Source organism: Coptis chinensis, chromosome 4 (assembly GCF_015680905.1).
Source record: "Coptis chinensis isolate HL-2020 chromosome 4, ASM1568090v1, whole genome shotgun sequence".
Taxonomy (NCBI): domain Eukaryota; kingdom Viridiplantae; phylum Streptophyta; class Magnoliopsida; order Ranunculales; family Ranunculaceae; genus Coptis; species Coptis chinensis.
In genome coordinates this window covers 104,774,670-104,800,123 of record NC_141459.1, presented here as the reverse complement: position 1 = coordinate 104,800,123, position 25,454 = coordinate 104,774,670, and the positions used below count along the sequence as shown (strand labels likewise).

General features: G+C 39.9%; 2 protein-coding genes, 1 long non-coding RNA gene and 1 pseudogene across 4 annotated transcripts; 2 read left to right on the top strand and 2 right to left on the bottom strand.

The window, feature by feature from the left end:
• Positions 1–6,951: 6,951 nt before the first annotated feature.
• On the top strand, positions 6,952–16,213 carry LOC147506557 (uncharacterized). Of its 2 annotated transcripts, XR_015193813.1 has the most exons (3): positions 6,952–7,179; positions 14,147–14,228; positions 14,309–16,213. It is a non-coding gene; the product is annotated as an uncharacterized LOC147506557 (long non-coding RNA). The 2 variants fall into 2 exon arrangements; XR_015193812.1 differs by lacking the exon at positions 6,952–7,179 and having other exon boundaries at positions 13,174–14,228.
• Positions 7,229–13,092, top strand: LOC147506558 (putative disease resistance protein RGA3). The gene is made up of 3 exons (XM_086603714.1): positions 7,229–10,477; positions 10,624–12,255; positions 12,351–13,092. The coding sequence occupies exons 1-2, from the start codon at positions 9,334–9,336 to the stop codon at positions 12,141–12,143; spliced, it is 2,664 nt and encodes an 887-aa protein (XP_086459840.1). The 5' UTR covers positions 7,229–9,333; the 3' UTR covers positions 12,144–12,255; positions 12,351–13,092.
• On the bottom strand, positions 14,706–18,199 carry LOC147506556 (glutathione transferase GST 23-like). Its single transcript, XM_086558655.1, has 2 exons — positions 15,876–18,199; positions 14,706–15,280 (listed from the first exon to the last, which is right to left on the bottom strand). Exons 1-2 carry the CDS (start codon positions 16,182–16,184, stop codon positions 14,918–14,920), a joined length of 672 nt encoding a protein of 223 aa, XP_086414781.1. The 5' UTR covers positions 16,185–18,199; the 3' UTR covers positions 14,706–14,917.
• Positions 18,200–23,470: 5,271 nt separating this feature from the next.
• The window catches only part of LOC147506554 (putative glutathione S-transferase), a 28,942-nt pseudogene continuing 26,958 nt past the window's right edge, over positions 23,471–25,454 (bottom strand).

Genomic DNA, 25,454 nt, shown 5'->3' with positions numbered 1-25,454 from the left:
TGCATGACGGGCAACAACAAGGGCGGCGGTTTCTTCAGCTTCCTGGTCCTGCTTCTCCAGTAGCTCCATGTACAACTCCTCCGCAAAGACATCATGATCTTCACAAGTTCGATCATACTCTTTTGCGCTTTTCGCGAGCCACCTCTTCTTTGACGCTTGACATACTCGATCCACGGATGCTACCGCTTCGCGAGTCCAAAGATCGAAGTTCACTCAAAGATCTTCTCTTCGGTGTCTCATGATGCTTGTTCCTTAGGGATGTCAACTTCTTCTTATCGACTTCCCAAGCAGCACCCATCCTAGCCAGCTCAGCCATGCCACCATCGCTACTACCAGAACGCTGAACAGTTCGCTTCAACCTATCGTACCCCGCCAAAAACTGCACAGAGAACGTTACTATTAACAGTCCTCATTCATGTCGCAACAAAAAGATACAACTAGAAAACTCACCAAACAACAGGTTGCGTCGGAGGTCTTCAGGGTCGTTTCCATACTTTCACTATCCAGCTCGTCTTTATCATCGTCTAACATTATCCCCTCCAAAAGGCAAATTTCGCTATAGAGTTGAATGGAAACTACAATCAGAACGCTTCACCATGCGCTTCTTCCCTGTCTTCCCGAGGTAGAAGAAGTCACGCCCCACATCACCACGACGTGGGGACGAGCTGCCAGACATAGCATGGCGATCTTGCCACAGATCGTCGCCTCCTCCACGACTCGGAGACCTGAACGCGACCCCCCCAGGTCGCCCACCTCCCTCCACCTTCGCACGCTTGCCTTTCCTAGCATCAGAATCATCAGCTTTACGCTTACCATGGTTCAATGAGGTCGGAATTCCATCTCCTCCATCACTAGGGGAGAAGTTTCCCTCGCCCCCTCACTACCACTAGCAGTCTTTTCACGACGTCTAGCCATTTTAAAATCTACAAACACAGCCAATCATTAGCAAGCTGCTACACAAACAAAGTTTACTAGGACAAACAAAGAGCCAAGCAACAAAAACACGCGTGCACGAGATGATGGGGAAGAGGCGAAGCCAACGGCTGTCTAAGAAAGCAGAGCAACGTGAAGAAAGAGACGAGCAAATACTCTTCAGATTCTCGAAATAGTTCTTTTTATGCCCAAGTAACGTCTCTTCCCAAGGCAAGTTATAATGGCATTAAGACGCCAAACGGCAGGCCACCTGGCAGCCATCATTTCATATCTCCCGACCGCTCATATTTCTACACGTGCTAAGCACGCACTGTAACTCAAGTAACTACAGATTATAGAATGCTCCATACGTCCTCAAAATATGTGCAACCTACAACGCTTAAACCGAACAACAAGCAAGACAGGTTAACAAATTCCCAGGTCGTTTAGACTGTATCACTCTCACAACAAGTCGTAACAACAGTCACACGTTTACAAAATGCAATCAGACATATAATACGCACAACTAATTGAACGAAGTAAGCATCATGCTTTCCATACAAGCAAATGAGTGAACTGATGACCACAGTTAAGCCACAATTCGCCGACTAACCGAGCTGCTGAGTCTACTCAGGAAATCCAGCTCAGTTAGCCACCAGTCATCACTACTTGGGGACATTCACGGAAGCCAAGTAGTTCATCATTGTCACAAACATAAAGAAAAACGAACTGCCCAGGTTACCCCGGGAAACCAGCTCTATTGTTTCAAGGCCAAAGGCCACATACAAACACAAATTCAAAAGACCATCTTTAAACAACGTGGTCAAAGCTTTCAGTGAATATAACATCCAAAACTTGAGAAGAGCTCGGGTCACGAAAGTCGCTACGCATTTGCATCGATCCGCGGTCTGTCTAGGGTATTTCGAAACCGGAGGTTGCTCAACCACCTTTTTGATGAAGCGAAGGAAGCCGCGACTTCGGGAACAGTACTAGCATCTTCGAGTGGCTCGCCCCCACGATCGCCCAGATCCCCACGTTCTTGTTCCTCTTGCAGATCATAATATTTTTTCTCCAGCTCCTCTATCTCAGCACGGATAGTAAGATAGACGTCTTTCACTAGCAATGCGGTAGTTTTACACCTTTCAGCATAAGCGTTCGCGGTAGCTACCTTGTTCTTCAGGTTGTCCACTTCATGCCTCATTCGACCGACTCATTGGCGGTGACGTCTTCTCGGCGTCGGCGTCGTCGATTCGATCCTCAAAGCATCCAGCTCTTTTCTTCTCGGGATCAGCGCCACTTCCGAAGAGTCGGAGCTCGTCCCTCAAAGAACTTCGACCTCAGCCTTTTCTAGCTTCATCCGGGCAGGCGTCCGTCTTCAATTTACGGTACCAAAGAATCAGGTGCGACAACTTCGCCGACGATTATATCACGTTAGCATCAAGCAATAACATAAAGCACAATAAAGCAGACAATTCATAGCACAAGAGCTACTCACCAGGCACAACACCTTATCCATCCCCCTCAGATTTGACTCAAGCTCCTTCGAATCCAAGTTCTTCCTATCACCATCTAGCGTCATTCCCTCCAGCAAACAAGCAGCGATAGGTGCGGATTTGTAGCTATAGTCCGACCTCTTCACATAGCGTTTTTTGCTAGACACGTCATCCACATACATCAGATTGTGCTCTAGCTCGTCTTTCCCACCACTGGAGTGACCTTTGCCAGTCTCTTTCATAACAGCCTTCCCCTTCATCTTTCCGAAAGTATCTCTAGCAACCTTGGTCAGAGCGACCTCCGTGGTCTCCTCACCCAGCACGCTGAAGTCGGGCATCGACCTCTCCCTCGAACTATGATCAACCCTCCCCCCGGTTCTCCCTTCACCACCAACTCCAGCACCGCCCCCCAGCGCGGTCTCAACTACCCTCACAACCTTGGCAGGTCGAGACTCCGGATTGCTACCCTTCCTCGTTGGTGTTTACTTTCGCTCGGGGATTTCAAAAGAGGCGTCATCCAAGTCGAGCGGGCGTCCTCTTGACCCTTCCTAACTCAAACCCAGACGCGGCACACCTCAACGGTCGCTCACCCACAAAGCCGCGGCCTCGGTTCTTATCTTCCCTCATCACCAAATCACTCTTACGCTTTTCCATCATAGGCTTCCTCGATGATTTTCCACTCACCTTACCCCACACCCTTTTTCTTTTGCACTTCCCTCTTCTCTCTAATCGCGGGTCCTCCCCGTTCCCTAAAGAAATGCACAACTTCCGGAAGCGTCGCCTGTTTCTCAGCTCGTGTCAACCTAGAGAACTTCTCAATCACCTCTCGGCTCGTCTCCCTTTCTAGAGCAATATCTGCACAGACAACGAAATAGTAATATCAGTACAAAATCAACCAACGCAAGATCATAATTCTCAGATAGTGTACTGGTACCCACCAGTAAAGTTGCATATTTTATTTTCCACACTAAACCCCCTCGCACAGTAGTTTCCAACAAGCAGCAATGGTCTTTTATCCCAAGACTCGTTACTCACACCATCTAGAACGCTCGACAGCTTAGCTCGAGTTTGCAAGCTAAAGTTAAGTGCCCGAGATCGCTTTACTGAGAAATGCTCAATAATATCAGCGACCTCTATCCGATATTCACCGCTAGCGTTCAACAGGTCGAACACCTTGAACAACCGCCACGTGTTACCCACAAACTGAACAGGTGCTTTGCCACAGCGGTTCAAGAACTCACAAACCAGCTTAGAGAACGGTATCGTCATGTACGCCCTCAGCTGCCGCTCACAGATTATAATCCCATAGTTCGGTGGGGTGTACCTATCACTATAGACCCAAGCATCCTGGTCGGGCTCATGGATCTCCAGACCGTTTACAGTTATCCTATATGTTTCCCTCAAATAGGGGAACGCCCTCAAAACGTGTCTGCTGTCTACAGCCCTAGGAGGCAGCCCGCTAGACAACGACCTCTCACTGCGACCTGAAGTGCTAACTTCAGCAACCACAGACGCAGATCGGGCCTCATCTTCCCCACTTTCAGCCTCCTCAACTTCATCATCTTCATCACCACCCTCGCTCACCCCACAAACCGACTCTTCCTCCGTGTCATCCCAACAAAGAGAAACTTCGCAAACTTCATTAGATCGTGTATCGTCTGAGTCAGACATTTCTCTTTTGTCTCTCACAATTTTAGCCACAAGCAGCTAAACGAACGACCTAACAACTTAATATCTAAGAGCAAGAACGTAGCAAAGAGCAGAAGATCAACAATGGCAGAAAACTAACCTGAAAAAACTGGGTGTAGTGAGGTTTTCTGCAAAGCGAAGCAACAACATGGTGTTTCAGAGAGCCAACGTCATTTTTGTATAACCGCCCCTCCAGTTCCCAAGGCGTTATGATGGCACTCTAGCCCTAGCCGCACACGACTTCCAACAAGTTGTCGATCTTGTCTTTTCAAATCCCAAAAAATGGGGAGGCCACGTTTTCTCTGCAACTGCTCAGATCCGCTCACGTGTTGTCCACGTGTCAGATGTTTCGCCCATCAGATCACCAGATAACACGAAGCGATCCCCACAGTTCGCTGGGTATTTCCACTTCCACCAGCTTCTCTCTTCTGCCATGCTCCACACGCGCTAATGTGTTCTCTCAAAGAACTTCGCTTCAATGAGGTAGCGACCTCCAGAGGGGCTGTAAAGGGAGTGATATTCTCCTTTAGGAATATCAGGCACGTGCTTAGCATGGTGGAAATACTGCACCGATCTCTGATACACCTTGCCAACCTATGTCACCAGCTCGCATCAACATGCTAGGAGATCGCTCTAAAACAGTTCGTGTCATCATACAAACTGATCTACAGTGTGACTCATCTTATCTTCTAGAAGCAATCATGAGGGAATCTACATGTACGCAGATCATTGCCGCCAGCTACTGACCACTGCCGCAAGCTACTAAGCCAGGCTACTAATCCCCATCATTACAGCAGACCTATAAACACAGTTCTCACGAGCCTCCACAATCTTGACCCTACATTTATGTTGTTCTTTATACATGTTAGGTGAGGATTCACTTGGATCACCTATAAATACTCTCCATATGAACTACGCCAGACCTGATTCTTCTCTTCCCCCAGAATCCAGAGAAGATACGTAGGCAGTTCGCTCCTCGACGAACTTGGTCTTAACCATATTCTAATCCGTTCTTCATTTCTCACTTTGTATGTAAAGAAAATACCAAAACGCCCCTTTACAGTTCCAAATCTGAAGGGGTATGATTTACCGTTGGTGATGGTGGGAGTTTTGTACCTTACTTTAGGGTTAATACTAGTTGCTCATCTTTGTTGTGACTTCTTTAACAGAATCTGCATGTTCTGCCTTTGCAACTAGGTTATTTCTGCCCAGCACTATCGAAAGCTGTAAAGACAATGAAGAAGGGAGAAAAGGTTCTCCTAACAGTGTATAATAAGTTATACCCCTTTGTTTGTTTAAGTGTGATTTATTTATGGGAAAAAATATTGTACCCATTTTGTTACAAAGGCATTTGTAGGATGATCTAACTACATGTAATATTCAGGTTATTGCAGCTTGATATTGCAGGATGATCTAAATATATATATATATATATATATATATATATATATATATATATATATATATATATATATATATATATATATATATGGAGTGTGTTTACCAAAAAAAAAAAAAAAAAAAAAAAAAAAAAAAGTAACTGATCGGTCAGCTGATGCATTTTACCAAGGTGTATTACTATAAAAGAGATACAAATGAGCAAAAACCAATTTGGCATGCATTAAGAACTACACTACACCATTTGCCATGTCTATTCTATATTTGATTTATTTCTTTGGTATACTGAATTCAGTGGACTATATGAATCACAAGTGCACTAAGACATACAAAGATCGTAATATGCAAACTAAGGTTATTTCATTTGAGACCCAAACACGAGTTGCCACTGTATCTTTCTCTTCTCCATCCCTCTTCCCGATGTTGATTGATCCAATGCTATGAGGCTAGCTCTATTATTATTATTACTACTTAAACTTTTCATCCCCAAGGTCCGTGATAAAAATGATGTAAGGATTATGGAAGCTCTGTTACTACTTGGGCTTCATCATCCCGTGTTTTTCTCTTTTTCCACTGATTCTTTTTTTCTCATCGCTAAAATATATGGAATGGATCGAGCATCCTTTATTTTCGGTCCTTTTTTTCTTTCCAAATTTACCCCGTTTAAGATAACAAAACGGTCTATACCAAACACATCAAGTAAGGACACCAGCGTAGTTTTAAAGATAAGGTTTGCGTTTTTCTTTTTCTTTTTTTTTTCTCTCCCTTTCTCTAATCATTTTTTACAAACATGGCGATGGCGACCTGAACCTTAACAATGATCTCTTAGTTTTTCAAGTCTACCAAGTCTGGTTTCGCTATTTTTTCTTCCCCCCACTGATGAGTTTCCTAGATCTTCTTCAACAACAACAACTAGTCCAACAAGCCAAAATGGAAGTGTAGTCCACTTCCAGAACGAAATTGAGGTAATCGTATGAAACCACTTGAAAGCGATCCTACAGAAGATGAAATCCTTGAATATTATGTCACGGAAGGTTAATAATTATGTTATGATTATAATCATTCATTTATTTCTAAATGGAATTGTTCTAATTACGAAGAAATGAATAATTTTACTTACTGATTAATTATCTTTGCCTTTGATTGCATCTACCTTCCCAACAAGTTTATGCTGATGAGGAAGAAGCAAGAAAACGGATGATTATGGCTTTTACTAGGCAAGGTTTCTATGGTTGATGTACTGCTTTTCGCCCTAGGAAATATCCTCTCTTTTTAATTTATTTTTGTTTCCTGGTCAAGTAAAAGCATATCAACTATCAGGAAAGGTTACAATGTTGGTTGGGAAAGATTATAATTCTCTCCATCTGCTCAGACTGGCGCTTCCTAATAATAATACAAGCTTTCCTATACTTATAGTAAATTTCTTGCTAATAGAATAATTGCAGACGACCTACCTGATAGTGTGTGCTATCGTTTTTACGGCAACATTCCTATAAACAAGGCATACCAGCTTGAAGGTACAACAACCTTTGAACCGATACTGCTGTGTATATCCTATCCTTTTTCTTCCCGATTTAATTGGTTAATCCATTTTTGCTTGAAATTGCTCCGGAATTATCAAGTGTGCTTGCGGTCACTTAGTGTCTCAGATAGAAAGATCAAAATGAAGATGATTGGAGTGAGGAAGGTAAGTTGTTTTGAAACATCTTGTTCAACTCACGTACTCATGTTTACTTAAGTGTATTTTTGTTTTTATTTTTGTCATTATCAAAAATTGTACATTGATCTTCTCATCATAATCCCTTATTTTTTGATACTTTGATCATAAATATGCTATGAGCAGTACAAATGTACTGTGATGTACACGCAATTTAAAGTTTAAACTAAAACTGTGCATTGTTGATACTGGTGCATACATGGCTCAAATGCATCCTGGGAAATTGTGGTATTTATATCGTTTCCCTCTTTATTTCTGTACATCTTGATCCACAATCTTAGGTTTTATGCTTAGTTACTGTGATTGAATCAAACGTGTTATGAGGATCACAGCGCCAGTTACTTCTTGGTTTTATCATCCCTACGGGCCCTGAATAGCCTCCCAAGGTCTTCGGCAAGAACGACGCAAGGATCAGAGTACCTTACTGTTTGGCCTTATCATCCCTCCTAAGCCTGCACAACCCCTTAAGAAGCACATTTATTAGGATCTCTTCTCATCCCTCATGTCTTTTTATGTCTCTTTTCTTTCACTGCTTATATTGCACAAGCACGCTGCACGCCACCTTGTTTCTGATCAATTTTCTCTGCCATGTTCTTGTACAACTCTGTTACTTGGAGGTTTAAATATTGTCCACCAATTGCACTTCCAGGTTGTTATTGAACCTGATTCTCAACTTTTGATGATGGCTGTCAATAGGAAGGTAATGAATCTAAAACAAGCTTTCACACCCCAGATTTTAGTACCTCAATGTCTTGTATCCTCATGTAGTCTTTTGACAGATGTCCTGCACATATTAGTTGCCTTCTCACATAGCTCTGACAGAAATTTAGGATGTTGTTACAGTCTTCAAAGTGCACCTTGTTCCTATGCAGCCATAAGCTCACCATGCCTCCAATAATAGTAGCCTGCCATAACTTCTTCAGTATTGTACTCCTATTTTGTATTGCCCCCATGGCACTCTGAAAGTTCTGAATGTTGTATCTCTTCTTGAACCTACTTGTTGTCCACCTCCATAGCTGTTTAGCAAAAGGACATGACCAGAGTATATGATGTAGGCTTTCAGATTTCTTTTTGCACGCAACACCTAGAAACTAGAGCAATTCCTCTTCTCTGAACCTTCTCTTACAGTGGCTGCACAAGTCATTCATCAATTTCCATGCAAGTGCTGAATTTTTGGGTGTATACATTTCTGCCAAGTAAACTTGTGCCAATTAAGTTACATGATATGTAATTTAGAAACATGTTCTTACTCTTGATTTGTAAGTTCATAGTTCATTACTCAATCGCGTGCTCACATGCTGTAATGTAGGCCTATTAAAAGTTGGAGGCATCAGTCTATATTGCATTCTTGATAAACAATATAGAAAACTATTACAGACATACAGCCGACATATTTTTTAAGATTACTACCCTTTATTGCATTCTTAATAATAGATGGAGAATTAGTAGTGAATATTAGACTGCCTCAAGGCGACACCTCCATGTTTTAAGAGATCGGTTTTATTCTCTTAGATTCTTTGTAGCATCATATTTAATTTCTTATTAGCATTAGGAACCATGTATAAAAAAGACAATACTACGGGCATTATCTAACTACTATTAACACTTTAAGCAAACAGAAAACAGTAAGTAAGACAAAGTTTGTCCTCCATGAATTCGCATGTGACTTTTAAGTGTGGGATTCATCTATTTTCTCTATTAACAAGAAAAGAATACATTTTTAATCATTTATCAAAAGGGGTTATGCAAAATTGAGGAAAGGAATGGAATATATACTTTGAAGTACCTTTTAGCGAAGGAAACGTCAGTGCAAGGGATACTGCGAAGTTTCGGATCATGAGAAGAAGGGAATGAGATTCTGTTCTTGTGAAAAGTTGAGGTTGTGGGGTTTAAGAGGTGTTAGTTGTTTATAAGTTCAAGTGGAGTTGAAGTCATTATTGCTTGTGAAGAGAGAAATGAATAATTCATTTGGCTTTAAACATTCGGTTCCTCCACAACAAAAAATATCCACTTTTCCACAACCTAACATCAATAATTCATTCGAGCCCCATTGTATCTCTCCTTGATTTCGTCTTCCTTCCCTAAGCTTTTTGTATCTCCTTGATTCAAAAAAGAAAAAGAAATATGGCTGAAGCAATAGTTTCTGCTGTCATAGACCAGTTGGCCTCAGTCATTGGAAAAGAACTTGAACAGGAGGTGCGGTTAGTGGTTGGCGTTCGTAAAGAAGTAAAAAAACTGGAGCCTAAGCTCACTCTGATCAAAGCGGTGCTTGAAGATGCTGAAAAGAAGGAAATACATGAAAATGCAGTAAAGATTTGGTTGGAAGATCTCAAAGATGTGATGTATGATGCAGATGATGTATTGGACGAATGGAACACACGGATTCTCATCTCACGAATAGAGGGATTTATTGCTGACGGCTCTCACGTTGCCAACAAGATGTGTTCCTACTTGTTATCTCCGTGTGCTTGCTTGAAACATGGTGGTGCACGCTATGATATTGCTCATAGGATTAAGGACATAAGAGAAAGACTTGCTGAGGTTGCTCTCACCAACAAGGACCAACTACACCTCCTTCCGAGTCATAGTCACGCGGAACCTCAACAACCTCCACAATTCACTAGCTCTGTTGTGGATGTATCAGAGGTATTCGGTCGGGATCTTGACAAACAACAGATACTTAGCATGCTGCTATGTGAGACTAGTCAACAAGAAACTCAGGTCCATATCCCTATCTTGTCAATAGTTGGAACTGGCGGGTTCGGTAAGACAACTCTTGCGCAGCTAGTGTATAACGAAGGAACTATAGCAACCACTTTTGAGCTGAAAATATGGGTTTGCGTTTCTGAACCTTTTGATCGTGAAAGGATTGCCAGAGAAATCATTGCACACGCTACTAGAGAGAAGCTACCAGAAAATGTAGTTGGGTGGGATCTTTTACATCAGCATTTGTGCAACTCAGTAAAGGGAAAGCGGTTTTTGCTCGTGCTAGATGATGTTTGGACTGAAGATTCCGGTCTTTGGGAGCCATTGAAGCTATCTCTCAATGGTGGTGAGCGAGGAAGCAAAATCATCGTCACCACACGTAACGAAGGCGATTGCAACAATGATCGGTTCAATTTATATACACAAGGGCTTGCGGTTGTCCGACGATGGCTGTTGGGACTTATTCGGACATATAGCTTTTGGGGAAGAACACAACAAGAGCGGGGAAAGATTGAAGGGAATTGGACAAGAAATTGCAAAGAAATGCAAAGGTGTTCCACTAGTTTGTCAAGACATTAGCAAGTCTAATGCGATTCAAACGAGCAGCAAAAGAAGATTGGACGGATGTATTAAAAAGTGGCGTTTGGAAAACACAAGAAAAAGGGTTTTTACCGCTCTTTTGTTGAGCTATCACGCTTTGCCGTCCAGTTTTGAAACAATGCTTTTATCTTAATGCAATCTTTCCGAAAGACCACAACATGAAGAAGGACCAGTTGGTGAAGCTATGGATGGCTCAAGGTTATCTCGGCTCTGATGGAGCAAGAGAGCTAGAGAGGGTTGGTGTAGAGTATTTTGATGCTCTGACGATGCGTTCATTCTTCCAAGATTTTAAGAAAGACGATGATGGAAACATTGTTGAATGCAAGATGCATGATCTCGTACATGACTTTGCCGGGTTCCTCACAAAAACTGATTGCTCTGTTTTGGTGAATAATGAGAAAATTAGCAGTCACAAGATTCGTCATTTGACAGTTGGTGATGTAGAGAATCCATCTATCTATGAAGCGAAGAAGTTACGCACGCTATTGGTAGGAATACCACCCAGGTCGGTACCTTCTGCATTACACCAGTTGACATGTCTTAGGACCTTAGACTTGAGTGCACGAACTTCTGTCCTGGAAGTACTTCCAAGTGAAGTGAGTAGATTATTACATCTTCGGTACCTTGATTTGTCAAATACAAGATTGAAGGAATTGCCTGAGACACTAAGAAGTCTAGTTAATTTGCAAACATTGAAGCTTAACCGTTGTCTTAATCTTTGCAAACTGCCAGAAGGATTTGTGGAACTTTCTAACCTAAGACATCTGGAAGTTGAACTCACTTCTTCTCTAAAGTATTATCCGCGAGGAGGCATTGAGAGATTGAGGCAGCTTCGAACATTAAGTAAGTTTGTTGTGAGTGATGGAAGCAGCAAAGGGTCTGTGATTGGGGAACTAGGAAATCTCAATTTTCTAAAAGGAAGCCTATCTATTACGGGGTTAAGACATGTAAAAAGTGTGAATGAGGCCAAGCAGGCAGAATTGCAGAAAAAGAAAAACATTTCAGCATTACTGTTGAATTTCGGAGATGAGGTATATCCACGAGATATTAGACACGTCAGCAGTGAAGAGTACATACGAAGGATGGAAGGTGTTCTTGAAAATCTGGAACCAGATAAAGAAACCTTGGAACGATTGGAAATAGAACACTATGTTGGCTCCACGCTCCCTTCTACTTGGATGATGTCCAATATTACATACTTGCGCCTTTATTATTGCCCAAATTTGAAGGTGGAACCGCACTACCTTTTTCCTCCTCGGCTTGAAAGTCTGGTATTATTGTACGATGTAGGTGTTCTTTCAAAATCGTTAATGTCCCTCACCCACAACAACAACCTCAAGTCTCTTTTTATCTATTCTCTTCCGCATTTCTCTCTCCCCCAAGGATTAAACCAACTCACATCACTTCAACAATTGAGTTTTTATTCATGCAAATACCTTGATTTCAAGCCAGAGGAGTTGAAACCACTCACCATGCTTCGCGAATTGCAAATCTACAACTGCCCTCGCGAATTGCAAATCTACAACTGGAGACAACTACCCTATTATTATCGAGAGGAGGACTGGAGCATCTTAACCCACATTCCCAACATCCTCATTGATGGTGAAGATATTAAAAGCAGAAACTGACTTATTAGTTCATCTGGCGGAAAATTCATTTTTCATTTTTCATTACACAATTGAATGAAAACATGAAGAAGATTTCGTGTTTTACAGAAGTCCAATTGAACGAGAAGAAGAGGTCCTTCCCTTTTTCTTCATTTTAGTATTCATTAATTATTTATTTTTTCAATTAATAATAAACCTTTTTATCTTTGGTTGGGTTTCTCTCTGTAGGCTTGCCATCTGTTGTGCTTATTATCGAAGGAGCTTCTGGGAGATTTTTAGGCATGTGCTCAAATGTTCATTCTAGTAACTTCACCTTTTCTTGGACAAATTCTGCTACTATTTCTGCTGACATTGTCATCTTGCTTTCAAGTTCTTTTCAAGTTTGTCGTCATAAAGCCTTTCATTCATTTATTTTTTTACTTTTGCATGTGGGTCATTTTTTAACACGTTTTCTTAGTAGAAGTTAGTTAGAAATAAAGATCCTGATAATTTAAGGTGAATTCATCAGTTAGTGAAGCTTTACCTACGTAAAATAAGTAAAGACAAGTGTTTTTGTCTATAGTTGGTTGTTTTTTGCTTCCTTGGTGTTTAGCTATTGACTTAATTATGTATTTAAAAATTACTATTACATCTTCTTTTACGTTTACGGTAGAAAAGATGTTGATGAATAATTTATTTGTGGCAATTATTTACTGGGAAAAGTAGATGTTGTAGTTTGTCAGTTAATATAAACCTAGTGGGAAATGAAACTTTGCAGGTGCGATCAACTGCAAGAACTTGTTATGGGATGTTTACAAAAACTCGTCATTCAAAGGGTATTTGTTTGGTTTGTTATTGACCTGCATATTGCATCATTTAGTTGATTTTCGTGAGATGGAAGTGCTTGGTTATGTTTCCTGCTTCTCTTTTGTCCATTTTGCAATTAAATATGAAGCTCAGCTTGAGGATGGTACAGTGGTTTTAAATCTAAAGGGATGGACTATGGAGTCAGTGGTGGAGCCAGGAAATTGAGTGAGGGTGAGCCAACCCCGACAGCAAGCATACAAAAAAAAAAAAAAACTCATTTTTTTTAACTAATAATATAAAATCATATAAAAAGGTAGTAATAAATAAGTGTATTAAAAAAGAAATAAAGAATCTAATCATTGTGAACTATAATATATTTGATTCTGGCCGGTACACCATGGTGTTTTCTTAGGCTTGCTATGTTCTGTCCCATTCTCGCTTCTGCCTCATGGAGCAGCCAACTCCCCTTCTTGAGCATGTAGGCAATGCTTTCATTTGTGTGAAGTAGACTCCTAAGGAAAATTGACCAAAGGAATAATTTGTTTCTCTAAACTCCTTGACAAGACAATTCGTTGGACGAGATAAATTTTCCAAGATTGAGTCCAGTAATGCTGAGGTTGCTGAAAAACTTCAGCTTGGATTCTAGAATTTTATCATGATTAGAAAAGAATACTAAGAGGTGATTGTCAATGGTCTTTAAGATGTGGACATTAGTGAGACCATAGGTTTGAGAGAGAGAGAGAGGCTGCGTCAGGTTTAGTTGTGATTTTTTTTAGTACGTTTTTTTTGGAAGTTTTGATAGCTGATTCTATGGATAAACCACATGAATTTATGAGGTAATCTACTGTGAAATTTGGGTTTGAGATGATGTGTTTTTGGGTAGAGATGAATCTAATGAGTTATGGGTTATGGAACAAATATAAATGGGTAATTGTTTATCTAGATTTTCTAACATACATTTATACATAAAAATTGATGGAATGTTGTACAGAAGAAAGTTTAAGTTAAAACTTGCAAGTTTCGCATAAGTTTTTTGGGTATTGAGGAAAGTATATATATTTTTTTTCTAAAAAGTGAGGGTACGCCATGGTGTACCCTAGGCCCCCGGCTCTGCCATTGGATGGAGTTTACCATTGGTGATGGTGGGAGTTTTGTACCTTACTTTAGGGTGAATACTAGTTGGTTATCTTTGTTGCAACTTCTCTAACAGGATCTGCATGTTTTGCCTTTGTAACCAGGTTATTTCTGCCCAGCACTCTTGAAAGCTGTAAAGACAATGAAGAAGGGAGAAAAGGTTCTCCTGACAGTGAAAGCCACAGTGTAAGTTTGCTTGAAATGGAAATCACTGACTTGTACAGATTGTGGAACCTGTCACTTACATTGCATTTTTGTACTTTTAGATGGCTTTGGGGAGATGGGTCGAGTGCTGAAGGCGCTGTGCCACCAACTGTCACACTTCTTATAACTCTTGAATTGGTTTCATGGAAGACTGTGACTGTGAAATTGGGGGTGGAAGTCTAATAATGGAAGAACTGAGGGTGGAAGTCTAATTGGCAAAGTTGTTGGGGGTGGAAGTCTAATAATGGAAGAACTGAGGGTGGAAGTCTAATTGGCAAAGTTGCTAGGGGTGGAAATCTAAAAAACTATAGGGGTAGAATTGACATTGCACATGCACTAATCGGATGACATCACGTCAAAGCGGGCTGATTTGGTCATGCTGTGAAATTGGGGGTGGAAGTCTAATAATAAAATAATTAGGGGTGGAAGTCTAATTGACAAAGTTGCTGGGAGTGGAAATCTAAAAAACTATTGTAATTATTAGCAATACAATAAAAATCAACATGGTGTCCTGCTCACTGTACAATGTAGGCTATAACACGCATTATATAGCAGTAAACTGGAGCATAACGGAAAAAGTAAAAATGAAAGCACACATTGGACACAATTATCGTGGGAGGTTAATAGCATCTCCCTCCGAATTGGTGCACATGAAGGACCCCAAGTATATCTCATGCGGATGTCATTGCCATCAGCATCTCTCTTCGCCATTTGAACATGGGTACTATTGTTTCATGATCAGGTAGGTTTTCTTTGATGACTGGAACTTCCTTGAAATTCTTTATCCATGCCTGCAAACGTGGAAACTCTTGGGGTTCCATAATCTTTACTCCTACTACTTCCTCTATCACTCCAAACCATTGTGCTAAAAATCCGAAGACTAAGTCTGCTAGGCCAATCTTATCACCTCCGAAAAATATCTTCTCTCCAAGACCACCGTGTTCTTCTATAGTTTTCAGCATCTCCAAACAATCTTTTGCTGCTTTATCTCGATTCTCTCCAGTCGTGACAAATAATTCAGCAATGGAAGAGTTCTAAAAACCAAAATAATTAATAAGATGAGTAAGAAGTTGCAGAAGGGAGTAGTTCTTTACATTCTCCCTCTCACAAATGACAGTCTAGTTGTACGATCATTGCTACTAATTTATTGTATCGACGTAAATTAAAAAGTCGTTAAGTGAACTCGTGTATCTGCATATTGCATCAACTATTAACTGGATTTAATCAGTTGACTAAACTTTCCATAATTTCGATAAATCTTTATAAGATTTGGATTTTTCACAATTTAATTAACTGTTTGTTTGTTTGTTTTTTTTGTTTGGGTTCATGGCAGCAGCGTCGCTGACCACTGAGGGGATGTGTGTGTTATGGAGTGGTTGGAACCAGTCCCAGCCTAGAGGCCACCACCCAGGCCAGTCGGGGACACACCAACACCCTTCCTTACCAGTCAGGCTATCTTGTTGGGTGTATTTAATTAACTGCCTTGGACGTTGGACGTCAAGCTATTACTTACTAGTACTAGTAATTAAATGGATGATCTAAATATTTAGAAGACCAATTTGATTAGTAGAATGGTTGTAATTTTCAAAAAAAAAAAAAAAAAAAAAAATCAACGATCAACAGTATTACCTTATCCTCGAAGTACTTGGCCCAAAATCGAGCGACAGATCTCTCATAGGAATCTTTTGGCAGCAGTGGATTTTCTGGCCATGTCTCATCAATGTATTCAAGTATAACAACAGACTCTGCAATTGCTTTTCCACCATGAACAAGAACTGGAACTTTCTGATAAACTGGGTTATACTTCAAAAGCAAGGCACTCTTGTTTGTAAAATCCTCATTTATGTATGTGTAATCTATACCCTTCAATTTTAATGCCCATATCACTCTGTAAGTAAAAGGACTAGGCTCTCTTCCGAATAGCGTCACTTCTTCCATTTTGAAGAGATGGTTATGGTCTTACGAAAGTGTAGTCTCAGTGCAGATGTCCATTCATAAAAGTTATAGTAATCAGATGAAGTCTCTGCCTTAGGCATTAAGACTCCATAGTCAATGGTTATGGAACCACTCTCTGTGCAAATGTCCATTTATTAATTGGCATCTGCATCAAGAAACCATTTTCAAAGAAGTTGAACTAGGTGCATCTCCCCTGCGTATAAACTACTATTTGTGATGCGAACCTTCTTGTACGATGTCATTGCTGACATCAATAAAAGATTCTCCAAAAATTAACAAAAGTATTCAATTGGAGAGATGCTACATTGCTACAAAAGTACAAAGCAATTCCTTTATAAAATTGGTCATATTTTTCGTCGAATGAATATTACCTTACCCTTTTGTGATAAATGTGCTCCAAAAGCAATGGAAAACCAAGGGAAGTGCAGATAAGGATCTTTCTACGTCATGTTTATCAACGATGAGGATATACAAATGGTTTTGGAAAATGGTCGAACCTATTGCTGCAAGAGTTTTTGACTTTTTGTAATACGTCCGTGGTCTGAAGTGGTTGAACAGCATAAGAGAAAAGATTAAATGGATACCAATATGGATGAAGCTTGATTTTTCAAAGTAGCTTTGGGCAGAGAAGGGGATTAGCCATGTTACTAGCTTACTGGGTAATCCAACCTGCCTAGATGAAGCCACAGCTATGAAAGGGAGACTTTCTTTCGCAAATGCTTGCATGGAAGTGGACTTCGAGTATATATTTCATACTTCTGTGAAAGTGAATTTGGATAGAGGCAGGTGGGGATTGAATGCCCTTGCATTGCAAGTTCTTGCAAGAATAGTAGCACATTTGGGCACTCAGTTTGAAGCAAAGTGCCCAACAGAGAAAGATGGGTGCCCAAAGAAAGCAAACAGATTCTTGAAATACCACAGTTGGTGGAATTGGAGAGCCAGCTATATTATGGATGAGGTGAGGAGGCCTTTTAGATTTCTGACAAAGAGCAATAGGAGGAGTTTTCCTAGAAGATGTGTGGCACACCAGAGGCCTGAGATAGAGATTGTACCTTGATCTTTACAACAATAGGATGTAGGTATGGATTTGATTCAGCAAGATGTTAATATGCATAGTGCTAATAATCCCTGCTGCCAACAGCCCACAACTTTGTGAGGCCGAATAGAGGTTTTACTTGAGAACGAGAAAGACCCCTCTCGGGAGAGAAGTCCCCGGCTACTGGGGATTTTACTACAGTGAGTAAGCCGAAGAGAGCAGCTAGCTCTAAATAGCACTCTCCAATGTTAGAGAGCGATTTGGTGAAGTAAGTCCGAAGAGAGCATCTTTGAATGCTCTCTTCAATGGTTAGGGAGCGGTCACCTGGTCAAATAAGCCCTGCGTAGGTATAATGAAGCAAGTTCCAAGGCCAAATATAATAAAAAACCCGTTGATAGATACTGTAAGGAGATTTTCGATGACATTATTGGATTCTCATATGCTTGTTATGGGTTGGAGTTTCTTCTCTGACTTCGAAAAAGCATAGAAGCACCAAAGAAAAGACCATCCTGCATTTCCTAAGGGATCGACTTTTGCTTGGAGAGTGATAGTTGTTTATGTGGTGCTTTTATCTTTGTTGCGTGGACCCCAGTGGGTTTATTACATGATTGCTTTGTGGGTGACTACAAACCTTGTTGCTTTGTAGTCAGGAACCTTCTTTCATGATGATACTCTTAGGGATTGGAGGCCTGTAAGTCTTTGCAGTTTGATGCTACAGGTAGGGGTCTGCCTGTAAGTATGGCTGGTCATCGAGTCGAGCTGTTCATGAGTAACTTGAGCTCGGCTCGACTCAAATTCGTCCGCACAAAAGTATGAGTTGAGCTTGAGCTTAATTTAAAGCTCATTATAGATAGCGAGTAGTTCGAGCTACTCGCGAGCTAGTCGTTTTAAAAGCCCATACGTAGTATATAATTTATAATTTATACGCCATTTTATACTTTATATCCAACTATAATTTACATTTTATACTAGTTTTAATATTTTATATATATACATTTTTTCCGAGTTCGAGTTCAAACGAGCATAACTAAACCCGAGTTCGAACCTGAGCTTGAGTTTGAAGTGTAAAATGAGTCAAGCTCGAGCTATTAGTAGAACTAGACGAGTTGAGCTTGAGCTTCAATATTAAGCTCGAAGGCGAGTTCGAGTCGAGCTTCTACATGTGAGTTGAGCTCGAGTATAGTAAAACCCGACTCGGGTAGCTTGATGACCAACCCTACCTGTAAGTCTGTCCCTGAATATTCTATCTTTTGTATTGAACTGCACTTTTCCTAACCAGCGATTCCTGTTATCAAGTCCGTAAGAACAATTGTTTATTTCTTCACTTCTTTTAGGCTAGATTACAAGAGAAGTGTCACGCCCCGAGACCCAACACACATCCCGAGGGCTAGGAGTGAATCTCGAGGCTGACACCCATCCCAATTTTACCGAAATTTCGGCAGAGTTTCCTTTGTTTAATCGACATTCGTAAACCCTAAAACCTGTCATAAACCTGGACATTTCATAATACCCTTCCAACAACCATATATATACAAAATCTTCACCCTATACACCACTGTGATGCCCATATACATATCCCAAAATGTTTATGATGAACTACACTTCAATACATCAAATAAATACATCAAAATGAGCGGAGCTCTATATATATACAACCAAAATGACTAGACTATCTCTATATAACCAAAAGTATGAACTTGACTCTGTCCTCGTCAAGCATAAGAAAATCCTCCCAAATCACCATAACCGTCATCACTAGGGTTAGGAAAAACCTCCTCCGCAACTGGCTCGTCTGAAATGGTAAGTAGGATGAGCAAACAACTATGCCCAGTAGAAACACACATAGCCAATAAATAGTTACTTATAGAAAACATTTAAAACATGCAGGGTTTTCATAAAAGTATTCAAATATCGTGACTATATATATACATCACTAACTAGCAGAAATCATCTCAACATGCTTCATTGATATACAAAATATAGTTTTTCACAATCATCATACAACTATTGGGGCACGATCCTATTAGAATGGTGAGGGTAACGACGGGTACTCAAATGATCCACCAGGCAATCTCGGTTCAATACTTTCCGGTGTGAACCATGCACCGTTGTTTTCCCCGATTTTACCGGCGAGGAGCTGAAATGTCGTTGTTGTGTTGCACACACAAAATCCCCAAAGCTTTTAGGGCTCGGTGGGCCCCCGTGGACCCACGACTCCCATACGGGTTGTCACCTAACTTACGGTGGTCAACCGTTCGACGACTGCAGGCTGCTCAGGATCCTGACACACATCCAGGAGTGGACTAAACTCTCACTCCTCGCGTCTAAACCTTATCGAGTTAGCATGTAACCCCACACAAGCTAATCACCATACAGCGTGACACGTACAAGCATGGTTATCTAGAAAAGTAGAAAAGGAATTCCCGGACTACATCCAGTGATGCATCCCTTTAAAGGTGGCCCACCACCTCGAAAGGTGTACACCACAGTTGGAATCCTAGAGCGAACTGCCGTCTCCGGAATTGCGACAACAGTTCCTTCTTTATAGGAATTCACAATTCCTTTTCTAAATCCCCTCGTGATAAGCATAGTAATATCTATATATATACTCGTATTACCGATTGTTTTCCAAATACTATAGATACATATTTAATTTTTCTTTTAAAACTGTTGGTCCTGTATGTGTGAGTTCCTAGATTTCCCCCATCGATCACATACAACCTATGACTCCCAAACGGACCAGTCATAGTAAATGACAACCGATGATTCCTAAACGCTAATCATCGTAAATAACAACGTAAACTCTATCAGGGGACAATCCGAACCTCATACATATTTACAAACAACCGGGTAATCCTTACCCAAGATTATAAAATCTATCTCTCGCCTCATTCTGAAACAAGAGACGAGAACCCTTCCCAAAACCGGTTTTACTCTTTTAACCAAGAAAACAAATCCCCGCCCCCGATTTTACAAAACCCATTTCACATTTAAAGCTATCTATAAATATAGTTTATAGCGAGGAAATACAGTGCAAAACATGAATATCATATATACATGCATGGTTGATACGCAACTATCTATTTCCAATTTAAACAATTCAAATCATGCATGAAAATAAGCAGACCATATATTGGTATGTAGGTTCCTACCTTAGCAAGCTCCTTCTCCTCAAGCCCACTTAACCAAATCGAGCCCGCTTAACCGAATCAACTCGAATTCACTCCTATAACAGCATATACATATACGTCGGTTGTTAGAATTGATCGAACAATGAGGAATTCTTAACTAGTGTAAGCCGAGAAGAAATCTCGACGTTAAGAATTGGGTTTCGGATAAATTTTCATCTAACTACCGTTAACAGAGCTACATGCCATTTCTGGCACTGTTACTCTGACGGTCTCTACGGCTATTTCGGGCCATGGCAGGCCCTCATATCGACGCCAATCCTATCACATCCCAATTCCAAGTCCAAATTTCAACTACAACCAATCCTACGCCCTTCGATTCATATTAAATCTAACAACGATTACTGTCGTGTTCTTTATCAATCGTGCATTACTCAATCAAATCCTAAACAAGTTTAAACTAACATAACTTCTCTAAAATAAAGTGAATATAGATAATTCTTACCGAGTCAGTAAGAACAGCTCCCTAGCTAGCTGCTCCACCGATATCGCTCAACTCAATCTTCTCCAAACAAACTACTGCCGACATTCAACAACCAATTTCAATTATTATTATTTTTTTTTCCAATACATCACAATCCCATCCAAATTTCAACACTCCAACCATAATAACTTCATCAAACAGAGTATAGAACTAGAGAATATCAAAATCTCTTACCAAATCAGTAAGAATGCTTCATTTAGCTTTCTTCTCGGTTGATTTCGTTAAGCCATCACCTCTCCAAATAGCTACTGTCGAATTATCACACACCCCGTTCAATATCCTTCATCAATACAACCAAATAGAATGAAATCGAGTTCAAACTATTTACTGTAGGCGAAATTCACTAACCTTTCGCGAAAAACCCGACGCAACTCCAAGAATTTTCGAAGCTTCACACTTGATTTGAGTGCTACTAAGGATTGGGTGTTTGAATTTTGGGTTGAATCGGTTGAATTTGGGAGAAGGGAGTTTTCTCTCTCTTAGGTTTTCAGTATTGGCGAAATTGGGGGAAGAAGAAAAGAAATTGGGCGATTTTGGTTTGGGCCGATTTTTTTGGTTTTTCCTGTTTCGCGATTTTCGTTATATTTGGGCCGATATATTTAGGCCCAAGCCCAATATATTCCAATTGAGCTTAAGGTCCTAATACTCCTCCTAACCACTAACTCATTTGATGTCGCGTCGTAATTATTTTTCCGGCCCATCCCGCTACATTTAATCTTCTATATTCTATCTCACCACCGGCTATAACAATAACTCACTCATGCGTGTAAGCTGTTAACTCGTGCCAGCTTCGAACGCAGAAAACCGCTAACCGACATTTTTGGTCAAATTTTCGTATAAGATTTGCTTATCTAACGGGGCTTAGGAGTCGGAGTTAAGTTTCCTTAAGTTACGTACATTTGAAATATAAACCCGATGACCAATTTACATAAACGACCCTAGATTTAATATGAAATTTACAAAAATACCCTTAATAATAATTCAAGACTTTACAAGAAGGGGCGCATATGTACGTCCCTTAGTGCAGCAGTACGTAAGTTCTTACATCTTACCTTAGTTAGAGTGAATGCTTAACACCCATCATTTGAAGAGGGCATGGAGTTGAAGGCTTCGTCCTGATTCCACATTGTGACCTTGTAACTTAGTTTATATATTTTCAATCACTTATCTGTGACATTTCTGGCCCTCAATCGATCTCCATAATTGTAGCAGTTGTACATGTTTAAAGTTCAATTAGGGAGAGTTTAGTGACTAGCTAGTTTACCTCCTTTAGGTATTTATCGAAAGCATTACATGTCTACTTACATTGGGATGATTGTCTGGTGGTTGCGGGTTGACTAAACCACACAAATGATTCGACCCAAAGGGAGTAATGATTTATAGGGATTTTTCTAGAATCAACTTTACTAATGAGATCAGAGTTTGTACTAGCCACAATAGATAGTACACATTCGGTTCTTATAAATGATTAACAACTTCACAATGAATCGTGGACTCCGTGCTTATTCACTTATTCATAGTACTAATTGTCGAAACACATCTTGCCCACTGCATGAAGTGCAGCATAGTCACAAATTCATAATTCATTGTTAATTCGGCAAGGATGAAATCGTTAATTCGTATAAATTCATTTAAAAAATCGGAAAAGTTATAAATAATTAAAATATAAAATAGCATGCAGTGTGTGATTGTACATCATATCAGGGTTACTTCGAGCATGTCAAATTCAAAATTTGCAAATATATATGTAAAGTCTTGTTATATCCTACAAATATTTGCATTTCAGAAAATAAAATATTAAAATAAATGAATAGAAAGCGGAAAAATATTAGAAATTTGCTAAAAATCGGAAAAAATTGCTAAAAATTGGTAAACATCGAGAATTAGGAGACTTTTACCGTTTTTAATGTTTATTCATTTAGAAATTTGGTAACCAGTCAATTTGGAAACTTTTTACGTTTTTTTAAAAAAATCGGAGATTTTTGTGACTATGAAGTGCAGTAGCAATTATGTGGAGAGTAACAAGTAAACTGACAATAGGAGCAACTCATAGGACAATATGATTCATAAGGATGCTAGTAGCATCTCCCTATGTGCACGTATATGAATTAGAAAACAAGTATCATGCATTCATGCGGATGCCATTTGTATGATTTTCTCCCTTCGCATTTGAAGTAAGCGGTTCCATAATCTTTCACTCCTCTATCACTCCAATCTAATGAGCTAAAACTCCCAAGTCCAAGTCCAAGTCCACTAGCCCAATCTCATCACCTCCGAACAATTTCTTCTGTTCAATGCCCACAATCTTAGCATCTCCAAACAATCTTTTATTGCTTCTCCAGTCATGGCAGGAGGTCATGGCTGGCATAGACAATTAGACACCTAATAATATAGCTTCTTTAGGATACTATCTGCCTGTCTCCCACAAATGATTTACTAAAATGGATTAGTGGTTTAAAGGTGTTCGAAAGGCAAGCTCAATTTTATGGTTACATGTAGCGCAACTTCTATAGAGAACAGTTGTTATTTGTGGTTACATTTAGCGCAATATATAGCAGTGAATAGTGAACACAACAAACATACGAAGAACAACGAAAGCACACATTGGACACAAGTGTCGTGGGATGCTAATAGCATCTCCCTGGGGATTGGTGCACATAGAGGACACAAGTATATATCATGCGGATACCATTGCCATCATCGCCTCCCTTTGCCATTTGAACACGGGTAGCATGTCCTCATGAGTGATTTTCTTTTATGACTGGAACTTCCTTGAAATTCTTTATCCATGCCTGCAAATGTGGAAACTGTTGGGGTTCCATAATCTTTACTGTTACTACTTCCTCTATCACTCCAACCCATTGTGCTAAAAATCCCAAGACCAAGTCTGCTAGGCCAATCTCATCGCCTCCGAAAAATTTCTTCTCTCCAAGACCACCGTGTTCTTCTATGGTTCTCAATATCTCCAGACAATCTTATGCTGCTTTATCTCGTTTCTCTTCAGTCGTGACAAATAATTCTGCAATGGAAGAGTTATAAAAACCAAAATAAGATGAATATGAAGTTGATCTAGTTAATTATATTACTATTATCATAATTGCTACTAGTTTACTATATAAATCTTAAGTAGTAGTGGAACTTGGGTCGTGTTAGCCCAAGCCCCTGATGGATTAAAACTCGACTTTTGTTGGTCTTTGGCTAACATGTCAGATCCGTGGTCCGGGCTTGGTTTTGTAAAATCAAAATCCGACTCGATTTTGGGTTGGGCTCGGGTTAGAATATCAAAAACTGAAAACCCGAGCTCGTGTGCATATGTACGTATATCTTTCAACAGGGAGTGACTCTCAAGGACAAAACTGCCGAAAAAGTAACTCTCAAGGACACCTTTTTTTTTCGTAACTCACAAGGACCGGGTAGATGAAAGGTCAAGTATACTCTTGATGCGAAATAAAAAACGGATCGGGTAGATGAAATGTCAAGTATACCCCTGACGTGAAATAATTAATGGCCCGCCCCAGACGAAACGACCCGGTGTATTTAGTATGAACATTGAATGTTCATAGTCCTTGGGTATGAACATTGATTGGGTATGAACATTCAATGTTCATAATCCTTTGGGTATGAACATTCAATGTCCATACATGAACATTCAATGTCCATAGTCTTTGGGTATGAACATTGATTGGGTATGAACATTCGATGTTCATAGTTCTTTGGGTATGAACATTGATTGGGTATGAACATTGAATGTTCATAGTCCTTTGGGTATGAACATTCGATGTTCATAGTCCCTTGGGTATGAACATTGATTGGGTATGAACATTGAATATTTACAGTCCTTTGGGTATGAACATTCGATGTTCATAGTCCCTTGGGTATGAACATTGATTGGGTATGAACTTTGAATGTTCATAGTCCTTTGGGTATGAACATTCGATGTTCATAGTCCCTTGGGTATGAACATTGAATGTTCATAGTCCTTTTGGTATGAACATTCAATGTTCATACATCAATATATTGTATAAGGTACATTCACCTATTTGGATATGAACAATCATTGTTCATACACACCAGCAGAAGGTATGAACACTCATTGTTCATAGTAAAATGACAGAAAGAGTAAAATTGGAAAATATTTATTTTAAATCCGGGACATTTGTCCTTGAGGGTTATTTTCACGGAAGGATATAACTGGCATTTAAAAAAAAGTAAAAGGGCCGGGCCAACTTATTTTGTCCTTGAAGGTTCCTAATTTTGAAATAGTGGGTTCGTGAGTTACTTTTCCCCAAAATTTGTCCTTGTGAGTTACTCACAAAAAATAGTGTCCTCTAGAGTTACTTTTTCCCCAAATTGGCACTACACCATAACAGGCATTTTGTAACATCCAGAATTTTACAACAGTAACGGATATTTCTGTTACAAGCTTACTAACGGTTGTATCTGTAACCTATTACTATATTTGTTACTAAATATCGGACAAAAAACTTAAATTATTTGCTAACAATTGTTTAGGGCCTTAAGTGACAATTACTTCCGTAACTAAC